Below are 13,662 nucleotides of genomic sequence, written 5' to 3' on the forward strand. Positions count from 1 at the left end.
TCTGAAATTTGTTTGAATTTTGTCATGAAGGTCAGTGGCCGAGATTGCATCCCCTGAAGTGAATTCTAAAGTGTTTTAAACTCCCTCTCATTTTAAGATTGTATATGTAAAACCACAATATAAAACTCATTGAAAGAATGCTGGTTTTATTTTGCACAGTGGGATTTTTTCTGATTTATTAATTCAGTGGAAGAAATTTAAACCCAAAGCAATTTAAGACCATGATTGTCCTCTGACAGAATGCTATGTTGGTTTGGACAGCACTTTTTGCAGCTGAGGGTGTGACCAGAGGGAGACCTCTAATGGCAGGTCATTTGTACTTTTAATTCTGCTCAGCGCTGTACACAGATTTAAAACCGATGTGAGAATATGCAGGAGAGGGTCTTCCAGTCAGTCCCAGCAATACAATCAGGTTCATATTCCAAGTTGAAGCCAACCTACAATTCATCCATATTTTTTTTTGATACTGCCTCATGTGACAGTTTTACTCTTTGGAGTACCCAAGTCTTTGACACACTTTAAATTTCTCAGTGTAATTTTACTATTCTCTCCTATGTCATTTATTTCTATTCTCATTACTTCCCTTCCTATCTCAGGTTAAATACAGTATAAAAAATGTGCTGTAGTTTGTGGTGATCAGTGAATTTCTCTGGTGAAATAATTTCTCAGCTTTTAGAATTACTACCTTACTTTATATTACAGTAGCTAAATAACTATAGACTTTGATGAAAGTCTAGTCCAGTTAAAACCTAACTTCCCAGTGAGAGAATAAAAAGCTAAGATGGTGTTTCAAATAATCTGCTAATAAAATTTCTTTCTTTTTACTTTGGTGTATTTCCGTTTGCTATTGTATATTAATACTGTATCAGTCCATATTTCTCCACCTGCACAAAATTATATGGAAAAATATGTTATTTTTGATCTTATTGCTAAAGAAAATTGATGAATCTATATGATCTAAAACTTTGAGGAGGGGCTACTTTGTGCACTAGCAACTGTCAAGGAGAATTTTTCCATTTGACCATCTTGATCACTTTCAGTCCACAGGTATTAAAGGTTTGCAAGGATTTGTGAGTCAGAAAATGGTTATGTCTGCATTTATCAATATTTCCTAACAAGTTATGCTTTATTTTATTTATGCTTAAACTGAAAGTTCTAATAATTCCCACATACATACTGTGACAGGGCTAATCATACATTGTCTATCCTCAAATGCTTCCCTTAATTCATACTCATTTTACAGTGCTGTTAAGGTTTGAGAGATTCCTTATCTCTACTCATTATTGTTTTTAATGTGAAAGAGATACCTTCATTTGTGGCTATGAAAGATTAATTGGAGAAGCTCAGGTGTTCTGACTCCTTCTGATATTCAGAAGGAATAACTAAGCAACTTGGAAACTGAGATGGAAACAGGAGCTGGGCAGATGAAATGGATGCCTGTCAAGAGGCAGCGTGGGTTAAGTTCTGGCTTATCTTCCATAGCTATCAGAATGTCAGAGCCTGTAACACTTTCCAATTTTGCTTGCAGGGATAAGCCTCTGTCATAAAAATGTCAAAACAACCAGCATCACATGTCAAAGCCATTCAGGTAAGAGACAGCATTTATGTTTTTAATATAATAAAATGATAAATCTCCATCTCCATTGCTTGGCAGACTGCATTTTTACTTGGACAAAGCACCGTAGGAGTGCTAGCTGGGGTTATTCTGTTAAAGTGAAAAACTCAGTAGACATGAAAGCACTGAAAAAGTGTGACCTGGAGATCATCGTTTGTTCTGAGCTGATAAAAAAACTGGATCAGGTAATTCATTAATCACTTGTTTGCACAGTCTTTCCAGTGTTAGGTTATGCCTATTGGAGGATCATCTAAGCAAAACATGGTAATGCATCTGCATATCTGTTAAGTTAAAATAATTCCTGTAACCGTTAGATTTCCCACAAAGCTGATGTAATACTGGGAGAATTATAGGCTAAAAAGATGGCATGGGTATAGTGAAGTTTTTTATGTCTGCATTCCTTAAGGAGAAAAACCCTCAACTTTGAATAATTAAGAAGCATTTTATTTAAAAGCCAAAGTAAAATGAGAGAAATGTTGATCTTTTAATTTGAAAGATTCTTGTTTCTCACATACCTCTTCAATGGTATATGATTATAAGGATGAAGTCGATTGTTGCATACTTGTAAAAGATACAACTAGAGAATTATCCCAACATCATAATGAAGTAGTGTCATGAAGAATGTGTTTAGTTCATGTTATCAATGATTCTTGTCAAGAGGCATAAATGTCTTCTGAACTGAAGAATCTTACAGAGTTCTCATGTATTTCGTAAAATGCACTTCCAGAGAAATTTTGCCATGAGTTCAGTTGCCTTACCTAAGAAACACAAAATGGAATTTCTAAAGTCTGCTCTGTTCTCTGTTTATTTGAGATAATACTAGTGCAAAGATTGGGGTATCAAGATTAATTACCCAGGGGCTAGGCAGCATACTGAAAATGCAAGGCACTGTAAAAGTGCAGATTCTCTTTATCATCATCAATTCTACTGAAACAGGCATGCAAACTACTGTACTCTAATTCTGTAGAAATTAGAAAAATTTTGCCATTTTGCCAGAATATTGATTTCACTCAGTTCAAATTTTCATGCCTCTTTTACAGTGGCTATAGAAATGTTTGTATGACTAATGAAAATATATAGACATTTAATAGCTCAAAAATATTTATTTCCATTTTACATTTAAACTCCATAGGCACATACAAACATTTTTAAGGAATTAATTGGTTTACATTTTTTTCTTAAAGATGTAATGATATGCTGGATTTTATTTTTAGGATGACTTTCCAACTTCTAAATGTAAACAGTGTTCCTAGGTTATTCATTTAAAAAATGCTTTAAATTTAAGCACTAAGTTTAATATTTTAAGAAAATTTAATTTTTGCGAAGGTAATTTGAATCATGAGAAAGAATTACAGCACAAATTTTAAAATATATCTATTAAGCATTTTGTCAAAGGTGGTTCTAGTAGGGAGACTTGCACTTGAATTGATGCTTTTTATGCTTTGAGCACTCTAAGAACAAAATGTCACATTACTTTTATACACTGTGATTCATATATTATGATCCTTTGCTATTGTGTGGTGGTATAATAGGACTGACGTGCCCTGGAGAATGTACATCATGCTGCAGCAATGGGAATGTAATGGCACCTAACTAACTGAAGCATTTCTGGTGTTCTGTGTCTGAAATGTCTTTTTTCTCACTGTACGAGATGTAGACAAAAATGTTCACTTGCCAATAGCTACTAGATGTGTCAGAGTTAAAGGCAGCAACTGGTTCCCAAGAGTAGTACCAAAGTACTGTTAATTCCTTTAAACAATTGCTGACCTCCTGATACCTTAGGTTTTAACTTTCATATTTTTCAAATCCTGTGCTGCCCAGTGTGTAACTCTGAAGTTTCTTGTAGCCTGTTAATTTCTGCTCTCTCATGTTAAGTAGACATAACAAAGCCTCTCCAGGCCTGCTCTCCAAGGACACTCAGGCCATCCTAGGCCCAAAAAGTATAAACCAAAAGCCTCTAAAGGGGGGGGAAAGCTTGGGGAAATTACATCATTAACTGAAGCTTTAATTGGAGAATTAACCCTGATATGCAAATGAACCAAACCTATAAAAGTGTGAAACACTCGTGACTTGGAGTCCATCTTGGGGTCCATCTTGGCAAAAACCTCTCACCCACCAGAGGGTACCTTTGAAGGCCTTTCAAATAAATACCCACCTTTATTCTCTTACTCCTGTCTAGTCTCTGTTTCTACGAGGCCTCTTAAGACATCACTCCCCTTCTCAGTGTGTAAAAGGCTGTGAACAGCTCTGACTGAAAATTATTCTATCTTTAAACACTCTTGGCTTTCCCCAGAGGTAAGGGTGAGGAGATTCCTGGGGTTTTTGTTGCTGTTGTTTTGGTTTTGTTGGTTGGTTGGTTGTTTCTGGATTTCATTCAGTTTTCTCTACAGCTTCTATCTTTATTCTTTTTCTTTCTCTCTTTCTTTCTTTCTTTCTTTCTTTCTTTCTTTCTTTCTTTTTCTTTCTTTCTTTCTTTCTTTCTTTCTTTCTTTCTTTTTCTTTCTCTTTCTTTCTTTCTTTCTTTCTATCTTTTTCTTTTTCTTTTTCTTTTTCTTTTTCTTTTTCTTTTCTTTCTTTTCTTTCTGTCTTTTTCTCTCTCTTTCTCTCTCTTTTCTTTTTTTTTTTTTTTAATTAAATATGTCTATACAAAAGTGTCTTTCCAGATTACTCAGTCATCCATCTGGACAGCCAGGAATGGCTGTGATGCTGTGAAGGACTTACCCATAACAGTCCTCAAGTCATGCACAGCTGCATCAGTTGTAGCCTAATCTGAACACCCTCTCTCTATTAAACAGAAAGAAGAACACACAAAAAAATTCTCTAAATACCAGTTAGAGAATAGCAATATATTAGTATGCCATTTTTACAGGTATTTTTCCTTTGGTTTATTCAGAATGACCTTGGTAGAGTACATCAGTGCACATACCTACCTACTCATTATAAGAACTGCAATGGCACACAGTATGGTAGGCCTTTCAAACAAAGGAAGAGGCAAACTCAGTAGTTTTCATAATTAGGATGGTTAAACATAACAATCAGACCTAGAAAGTCTGTCTAAAGCAATTATAATTTAGGATTTCAGAAGTCTGGAACAGACAATTTCCTATTTAGCATTTTACTGGATAGAGATCCCCAAGGGTTATATCTCCATCTCAGCTTGCAGGTGACAAAAGCCTTGAAACGTATTTTTAAAACAAAATTGTGAACTTGTGCTAATCACAGCATGAGTCTTTTCAGAGCTATGCTGGTGTACAGAATTTGGCCCACTCGTTACACAGCTGCTTATCTGAGAGACAGAACCAGCATTGGATTAAGAGAGATTTGCAGCTCAGGACTTTGGTACCTCTGCTCAGAATTGTTTGGAAATGTCATACTTTCATTTTATACTGGAAATATTTTAATTTACAGAATCTGATATCAGATGCAGACAGTTTTTAACTATGTCTCAAAGGATGCTCATTTTACCAAGTTATTATGTCATGATTGTGTATTTCTTGCCCAAACTCTGACGTGAATGTCCTTACTGCAGATAACAAAGTGCAAACTGCTTTTGTGTGACACAGATTACTGCTGAAGCAGACCAAAGAGTGGTTTATTGAATTTAATTAGCAGCCTGGAACTTAGAGGTTCATTTTTGTTTTCTGAACCACTTTTAGTCACACTGACCTGTCAGTCATGGTGGAACATGCAAGGGCTGTAGTGTGCCATGGGGGGCTGGCTTCTGCTTTGACTATCTCCAAGGGAAAGGAATGTCCAAGTTCAGGATGAGCACCAAAAGGAGAGATATCTCTTAAATTTTCAACTCTGCAAACTTGTATGACCATGCTAGCTGTAATTTGCAGAGAAGTTTCCCAGTCCAAATATTGAAGCTGTCTGGAGATACCAGCACTTGGCGGGGCAGTAACTTAAAATTAGAAATGGCAAAGCTGGTTTTTTTCCACCCCTAAATGAAATGATGAGTTAAGAACTGTGAGACTGAAAATGCCCTGTTTCCTGGGAACTTATGAAGTGCAGGTGAAAAGTTTCATGATATCTAAACTAATGCTCAGTGAAAAAGGTTTATGAAACAAATACCTGGTTTTCTGTAACCCTGCAGTTATTTGGCAGCCCTGCTGAAATTACAGCATCATCTTGCATAAATAAGATAATGGGAAACAGGTAAGTAGAATACAGGGAAAAGTACTCATTTTTTGGCAGATGGGTTCTTAATTTGCTCGTCATTTGATTACAGCCGTCAGAACAGTTGTTACTGAAAACCGTGGGCTGTTTTCCTGTGGTTGCCCAAGTGGGGCATGATCTGCAAGACCATAACTTGAGCAGAAGGATGAGATTATTCATCTCCATTTAGTGCAGATCAGTCAGATGGTAAAGGACAAGAACAGAGCTCGCTGTTAGAAGGTTCTCTGCTTCTGCTCCGTAACATTACCAATTCACCCCCTGGTTTTACCAGTGAGAGCCATGGTATTTTGATGACATTTCCTAGGAGCAGCTTCTCTTCTGAGATCACGAGATAAGTATAAATTGTGCATTTAGTTGATCATGCCATTTGACTTTTAAAATAATCTGGGCTTGGTCACATTTGGAAATGGATACTTCTCAGATGTTCTTTCCTAAGCACTGTTTTGTGCCATTCTATTCCCCAAAATCTTTATTTTTAAGATACCTATTATCAGCCCCAATTACATTATGGCTACTAGCTTTCTGCCCCAGTTAAAAGATCAGATTGATGCAGTTGTGTGGGTATCATTCTGGAGGGAGTTTGCTGAAGCCAGGGGCCAGTGGTCTGCCCAGTGTTGGAGCTGGTTCAACTATTCACAGTTTGTAGCACCCGTGGGTACGTTTTGTTGGTAAAATCACATTTTAAACACTTATGGCTTAAGCTGATTCAGGGCAGGCTTCCCTTCTAAGCTACCTGTGGTTAAGTGAGGTGAAAACTGGTGTCATTGGAGAATGGAGAGTGGTCCAGTGATCAGGTGTTATTGAAAGATTTGTGTGATTTTCACTTAAATGTTGCTTTTGGCGTTCACTTTCTGTTTGACCTTGACCAAACTGAAGCAGACCCAGGTCTCTAAAGACGCTTTAGTGTCCAGTACTCATTTTTTTTTTAAGTCCAGTGAAATTAGGAAACATTAGTCTAAAATGCAGTACTTCACTTTCTAGTTTGTTTTTTACTTTCTGTCTTTAAAATGGAGATGAAAGCACTTCTCTTTCCCAGGAGTGGTGTGATGTGCATACATTGAAGGCATAAGTGCTTGGAAACCATGATAATGTCTATATGCTTGTCCCACTCCAAGTTTTTCCATTTACCAACTGTATCTTTATTTGTCAGTCACTATTATATACATCACAATTTCCTTCTCACAGGCTAATATTAACATCCCAATGGGAGCATTTCGACCTGGTGCAGGGCACCCTCATAAAAGAAAAGAATTTACACCTGAAGAAGTGGAGGAGGTAAGCAAAATGATTTTTTTGATTTTTTTTTTCCAAGGAGAATCCCTGCCATGAAATGGAAGAAAGCCTTTAAAGTGATCTTAAAGCTCTGCGTACCAATCTTAGGTACCACAGTTGAACATGCACTGATATTTCATGGAAATAAATGCCCACTTACTAACACTTCATGTATAAATAGTTCTGCTTTGGGTGCCAAGGACCCTATAGGAATATAAACTGTTTCAAAGGTGTGTAGCTCTGCTGCCACAGCGGGATAGTACCTGCTGTCAGGAGAGAGAGTCAGGATTTCCCTAGCAGCATTTGTCTAGATAGGACCTGGTGAGATACAGCAGGAAAAGTTGTAGCAAGGCTTTGGAAGACTTTGCTGCTACCTGCCACCCTGTGGTGTGATTTATTGTTACAGCTTTACAGTTTTGGAACAGGTTTTCAAACACAACGCTTTTTGGAAGGTTTATCAACAAGAAGAAGTTGCATGTGAAGACACTTGCAAGTTAAAACAGAAATTCTGAACCCATTTGCCTGTCCAGGGGTGAAAATACTCCATTTTAGACTGAATTCTGCATTTTCATGCTTGTATTTTACAGGGAGTGTTTAGCACTGAGTTTTGAATATTAAAATCCAATTTATACCTTAACTAACGTTGATCACAAAGGTTATGAGTAAACACAGATATCATATTTCTGGATGATATTAAAGTATTGTATTTATCATTAACTTTTATAATAAATGAGACCTAAAATCAACAGTGGAAGAAAAGGTAGTGGTAGATACTCCAAACAAGATAAAAAAGATGGGTGCTCCTGGTTTCCTGGCCAGTTTGCTTATTTTGGATTTGTAATCCCCACATGAGAACTCATCCTACTGGTCCAGAGCTCCCAATGCTCCTCACAGCCAAGGGCAGGAAAGGCTATGTAAGAGCTAATTCTTCATTTTCTGTCTCAGTCTTATATTTTTTTTTGCCATATTTTGATATAAACAGTGCTCTGTTTACAGAGAACTTTCCTGAAGTAATCAAACCTAGGCTGACTTAGCTCTTAAGATTTAAAAAAGCCAGACATACAAAATGACCTTGAACATATATTGTGGCTTTTTCCATTGGAAAGAAATCAAAGCATGTTCTCTGCGCAGTAATTAAACTGGTGAAGGAGTGCATGTTATTAAGCAGAAACTAATATAGCATGTGTGAATTCTAGTAGTGTTTGAGAACTAAAATAAATGACTGGTGCTGATAATTACATTTGTTTGGGTAATTGAATGTTGCTTTGCTTCTCAGCTACATGAATACTATATATAAGACAGACGTTATGGAAGTTCTTGGCCCAGGTTTTATGGCCGGTACTCAACCAAACCGATGGGAGTAATCACTACAGAAACAGGTCTTGTTACAGGAATAGAATACAAATGCCACCAGTGAACTTGTCATTTCAGTTGTCTCATCTTGTTAGGTTTTTCCATACAGGTCATGATTTTTCAGAGCAGTTTTAGACAAATGCAACTTTTGGTAACAGTGAGTAATATTTTCCACTGTATTTTAAAGCCTTGACAAAGGAGATGAGTGGAATATGGATCTTACTCACAGGGGTGGTGCAGTCAGGTGGGAATGTGTATTTTTGAAGGTCAGTGGAGCAAACATGTTGACATGAAAAGAAATGGAGGGTGGGAATTACAGAAAATAACTCTTCATCAGTCAGAGCATTCCCATGCTTGTATTTGTTAACCCTTGTTGTATATCCAAGTCACTCTTCAGGCTTCCTTCCATAAAACTGAAGGCCATAGTCTGATCTCAGCTGTGCATTGCACATGGAGTGAGTGATATAGGGAGGGGTGAAGTCATAAATAGCACAGACCTGATGTTGGAAGAGCAAGCTGAGCACAAAGTCTCCAAAACATGGGCAAAGCTTGCGCCATTTGTTCCACAAGAGGAATGGTATTGCCATGAGTTGAAATGGTACTTTTTACATGGTATCTGCTATGTACTGATAAGAACTATGGGGTTGAGGGAGTGCTTGTTTCCCCTGATTATTCAGATTACCTAGGAAAACTGTCAAAGGAAACAATACAAGCTCATGGCATCTTTGACTACTGATACAATTTTGTGCATCCTTCGAAACAGCTTCTGTATCAATTTACTTACTCTCCTGCTGTGCTTTGCTACTGTTTCAGGATGTTAGATCGTTGAGCCATATATCAGACAGTACATACAGTACCTGGGGCTGAATTACTGTCTGGGATTTGAAATGATCTAGCAAAAACAATATTAAAATCTATTATTAGTATTATCTTGTATTAATTAATAGTGTATTGGCTAAAATGTGAGAAAAGATAATACAAGTTTACCAAGCCAAGCAATGTAATTATCACTTCCGTTTCCTTATGTATAGTGGTCTTAAGAAAGTCCTTAAAGATCAGATAGGAAGAAAATGTCAGTTTTCTACAATGCCTTATTTGTTTGCTAGTTGATATTGCAAACTCTTCTTCCTGATTAGCATGTAGTCCATTAGTCATCAGAGAAAAAAAAGAGGGGTTTACTGGCCAATAATATTTGACAAGTAATGTTGGAATCTAAAAAATGAAGTTAAATATTAAGAATTCACTGTTCACAGTTATTACAACTTTTCAAAAAGGGTGGCTAATAAATCTAAATAGTGGTTGAACTCCAAAAAGTCCATCACAGGAGGACATTCACAGAGTAATCAAAAAAGAAAAAATATTTTCCTCATGAAATTATTTGCAATAAAATATAAATTAATCTCTAAATGTACTTGATTCCTCATGTATGCCAGCTTTATAAGATACACAGCAAGCTGGAACAACAGTGAACTCCTGTCTGGAAATCTACTCCTGCAAAACATAACCCAGTCTAGAAATGGTCTAAAATACCTGTTCTACTCACCTAGAAGCAATAGTACAGCTGAGGAAGTACGAAGGGCTGAAATACTCTGGTCCATTGGGAAATTATCTGAGTTGCTCACTATTGTATAAGTGGTGTTATTTAACTGGTATTTTTACAGTGTCAGCAGAATAGCCATGCAGCACTACCCTAATTCAAACATAAAATGACAAAAACCCTTCTGGTCTTGCAACTGAGGTCATGAAAAGTTAAATTTCAACTCATGTTGATCTTGCATGGAGCTTTTGGGGTACATAACCTACTATCATAGCTCTTCCCTAGAGCTGCAGACATGCATAATGGTTTTCCTCTCCAACTGTCTGGCAACTGTGAAACTCTCAAAGGAATTAGATGATAAAAATGGTTCTACTTTTTTGTCATCTAAAATATGAAGGACTTGGAGTTGCCTTTAATTCTCCAGTCAGTTATTTTCTGCTAATGGTCTGGCTCTGTAAATTCTTACCCATTCTTATCCACATTCCTCTACAACTGAGCATCTTCTATTCTTTTGAGAATGTTTTTAGACATTTTAGACAAAAAAAACCAAAATAACTTATTTCTTCCTGCCTCCACCCCAATTTCCACTGGGAATGCCTTTAGTATAAAAACATCCTTTCCTGTTTTTCAAATAACTGATCTATGCTCATGTTCAAGAGATTGCTGTTGCAGCAGGAAGGTCACTGTGTCCTTTTGTGCAGAATGTTCCTGCTTCAACAGAGGAGGAGAAAGAGAAGAAACGCCTCCCAGGAGCTAAGAAACTTCCAGGTCCTGCTGTCAACTTGTCAGAGATTCAGAACATAAAGAGTGAGCTGAAATATGTCCCCAAAGCTGAACAGTAGCTGGAAGAAGCAGGTGAGTGAAAGAGAGATTCTTTGCATGGCTCTAGGAGTAGTAGGCTGATCCAGAAACCTCTCTAAGTAAAAAGATGGCTTTTCAATTACTTCAATGGACCTGGAGTTGCACCCCATAATTCAAAGACAAAATACAAGAAGTCATAATCCTTGGGATTTTCTGTTATTTCAAACATTGATCATGTTGGAGACTATATCCAATGATATATGGCACCCATCAACCAGCCTAACAAGTAGTCTATTCAGCATATTAGGAATTCAGTGTATTTGGAATATCGAAGCCACCTTAAAATAACCTATTGCTTCTTAAGCACAAGTTTCAGTTTTGCAAAATACAGGACTTGTACTTTTACAATCTAACTACAAATGAATGATTTACAGTGCAAATAAATTTATTGCAGCAATGGACAAGTAAGTCAGAATTTTTTTTAGAAAGCTCCTTTGGAACATTAGTTATTTGATATTAATTTATGTAATTCAAAATTGATATGCTAATGGTTCCATGTATGTGATCACGCAAACATACTCAATGCTATTTGTGGCACCCAAGGACTTGCTGTAGTCCAGCACAGGAAGGACATGGACCTGTTGGAGTGAATCCAGAGGAGGGTCTCAAAGGTGATCACAGGGCAGGAGCATCTCTTTATGAAAGACAGAGCGAGGTTGTTCAGCCTGGAGAAGAGAAGGCTCTGGGCTGACTTCACTGTGGCCTTTCAGTACCTAAAGAGGGCTTATAGAAAAGATGGAGACAGAATTTATAGTAGGTCTTGTTGTCATAGGATAATGAGTAATGGTTTTAAACTTGAGGACATTAGACTAAATATAAGGAAGAAGTTTTTTACAATGAGGATGATGAAACACTGGACCAGGTTGCCCAGAGGTGGTAAATGCCACATACCTGTAAACAATGAAGATCAGGCTGGATGAGGCTCTGAGCGACCTGGTCTAGTGGAAGATGTTCCTGCTCATTGCAGAGGGGTTGGACTAGATGACCTTTAAAGATCTCTTCCAACCCAAACCATTCTATGATTCTATCATTTTATTTAAAAGGAAATATTCAGCACTTCAGTGCCAACTTCAGAATAATTTACATCTGATTTCAAATAAGACCCATAAGCCTCTGTTGTTCTACATTCTGAACCTTAAAGAAATTAATGATAATTTCTGTCCATGAAATTATCCTCTGATTTCCTTTGAAAAGCCTGAGTCAGTAAAGATGCATCAGGCAATTACAATGAAAACTCAGATGTACAGAGAAGTTTCAATACAAAAAAAAAAACCCACCCTGGCTACAGTAAGAAAAAGATAGTTGTGTCACATAGTCGTCACCTGAATTGCTAGTTCTGCATATTGACTGATAAATCCTTTTTATCCTGAAGAGAGGCAGAGGAGTTAAATTGAGCAGGAGAAAATAATCTGGAATTTACTGCATAGAAACATAAATGAAGAACAGAGGAAAACAGAAAGCAATACAAAGGGGTTCTGGAAATGCAGAAGTGCTAAAGACCAGGAATCCTAAAAGAAATGGCATATAATTTGAGTGAATTGCCCCAGTGCACACTGCATCATTAACTTATTTTTTATGTACAGCATAAATACACCATTTGGAAGGAAAGAGCATTTAGTTTTTTCTTGCTTTTACCCTGCTGTGTCATAATGTTCCTGATATTTTAAAAGAAGCAATGGAGTCTTTCTCTTCAGGAAACTTGGGGGGGGGAAAAATAACATTTTGTAAAATGAAAGATTTTATTCATTTCACTAAAGCACTGCCCAGAGAAATATGAATTTTTAATGTGAGCCTTTAAAGAGGCTTTTTCTTGTAAGAGCTATTTCAACATAAATTTAACCCCATATTTATTCTCTAATGATCGCTATTTTTAACATTTAAAAGGTTTTTTTAATTACCTTACTGAGAATCTGACAGAAACATTTAGGGCATGCTCAGATGTTCACTCTAAAGAAAAATTTTCTACAGAAAGGTCAGCAAAGGGCATCTCGAAAGCAGTGAGGTTATTATGAAGTCATTTCCGTCTCTCTCAGGTTCTGACAGTGATACAGATTTCCAGTTTTTGAGTAGTGCAGTCACAGGCCATATCTGAAAACAGTTTCTACAAGACTTGCAGGTACAGTACTCATTGGAGCCCGGGAGTTTGGGTTTGGATGTGCAGAACTAAGCATGTGCATGAATTCCACATAAAATTGAAATGTAAATTAATCACATGCCACATCCAGCAGCCTTGAATTATACTAAATCTAATGACTGTCCCCTAGAAGAGGACATTCATCAGTTCCGGTGTTTCAGTCGTGGCCTGCAGCCTTGTGTAAAATGTGATATAGTCAAAGAGCTGGTTTATGACTGGTCATGCAAATCCTGTGAAGATTATCTTAGTCTGCAAGAAATTCACCCTCACATGTGCCTGATACTTTGCTCCATCTACAGGAAGGGATTACAGATCATCCTTTGGATGTGATGATCTCAAAAGAATGGTGAACTGACTGGTCAATAGAATTTGCCTGTGCAGAGTGTGTACTGATAGATGAGGGTGTTCTTTGGTTTTCACAGTTAAGAAATTAATTCTCTCCTACATCAGTACTATAATCTTCTCAGATGTTCACTATTGAGGGATTTCTCTTTGATATTATTTTTGTCTTTCTTGTGGTACTCTGTAGGAAATACCTACTTGAAACAGTTAGAATAACTCTAAATACTCCGGATAATTTCCATTATTCTGTGATCCTATAATATGATACAATAAAAAATATCAAAAGTGCACTTTAACATGTCAAAAATATCAAAGCTTTTACATCCACAGCAGTTATTTCCAACTTTACCTCCTGTATTGTCACATTTC

The 13,662-nt window shown here is 36.9% G+C and overlaps 1 protein-coding gene and 1 long non-coding RNA gene across 7 annotated transcripts in view; one reads left to right on the top strand and one right to left on the bottom strand.

The window, feature by feature from the left end:
* Positions 1-13,662, top strand: part of SMPX (small muscle protein, X-linked) — a 40,266-nt gene that overhangs the window by 2,200 nt on the left and 24,404 nt on the right. For all 6 annotated transcript variants that reach the window (XR_001860053.1, XM_017728431.1, XM_017728430.1 and 3 more), the window contains exons 2-4: positions 1,529-1,588; positions 6,980-7,069; positions 10,658-10,811. Coding sequence is in view for 5 of the 6 variants with exons in the window: in XM_017728431.1 (XP_017583920.1) it covers positions 1,550-1,588; positions 6,980-7,069; positions 10,658-10,798 (270 nt within the window). In the remaining variant the exon portion in view is untranslated. The remainder of the gene's footprint in view (positions 1-1,528; positions 1,589-6,979; positions 7,070-10,657; positions 10,812-13,662) is intronic.
* Positions 2,326-10,021, bottom strand: LOC108445253. The gene is made up of 2 exons (XR_001860054.1): positions 9,963-10,021; positions 2,326-2,373 (listed from the first exon to the last, which is right to left on the bottom strand). It is a non-coding gene; the product is annotated as an uncharacterized LOC108445253 (long non-coding RNA).

This window comes from Corvus brachyrhynchos, unplaced genomic scaffold (genome assembly GCF_000691975.1).
Source record: "Corvus brachyrhynchos isolate BGI_N302 unplaced genomic scaffold, ASM69197v1 scaffold11, whole genome shotgun sequence".
In the NCBI taxonomy this organism is placed as follows: Eukaryota; Metazoa; Chordata; class Aves; order Passeriformes; family Corvidae; genus Corvus; species Corvus brachyrhynchos.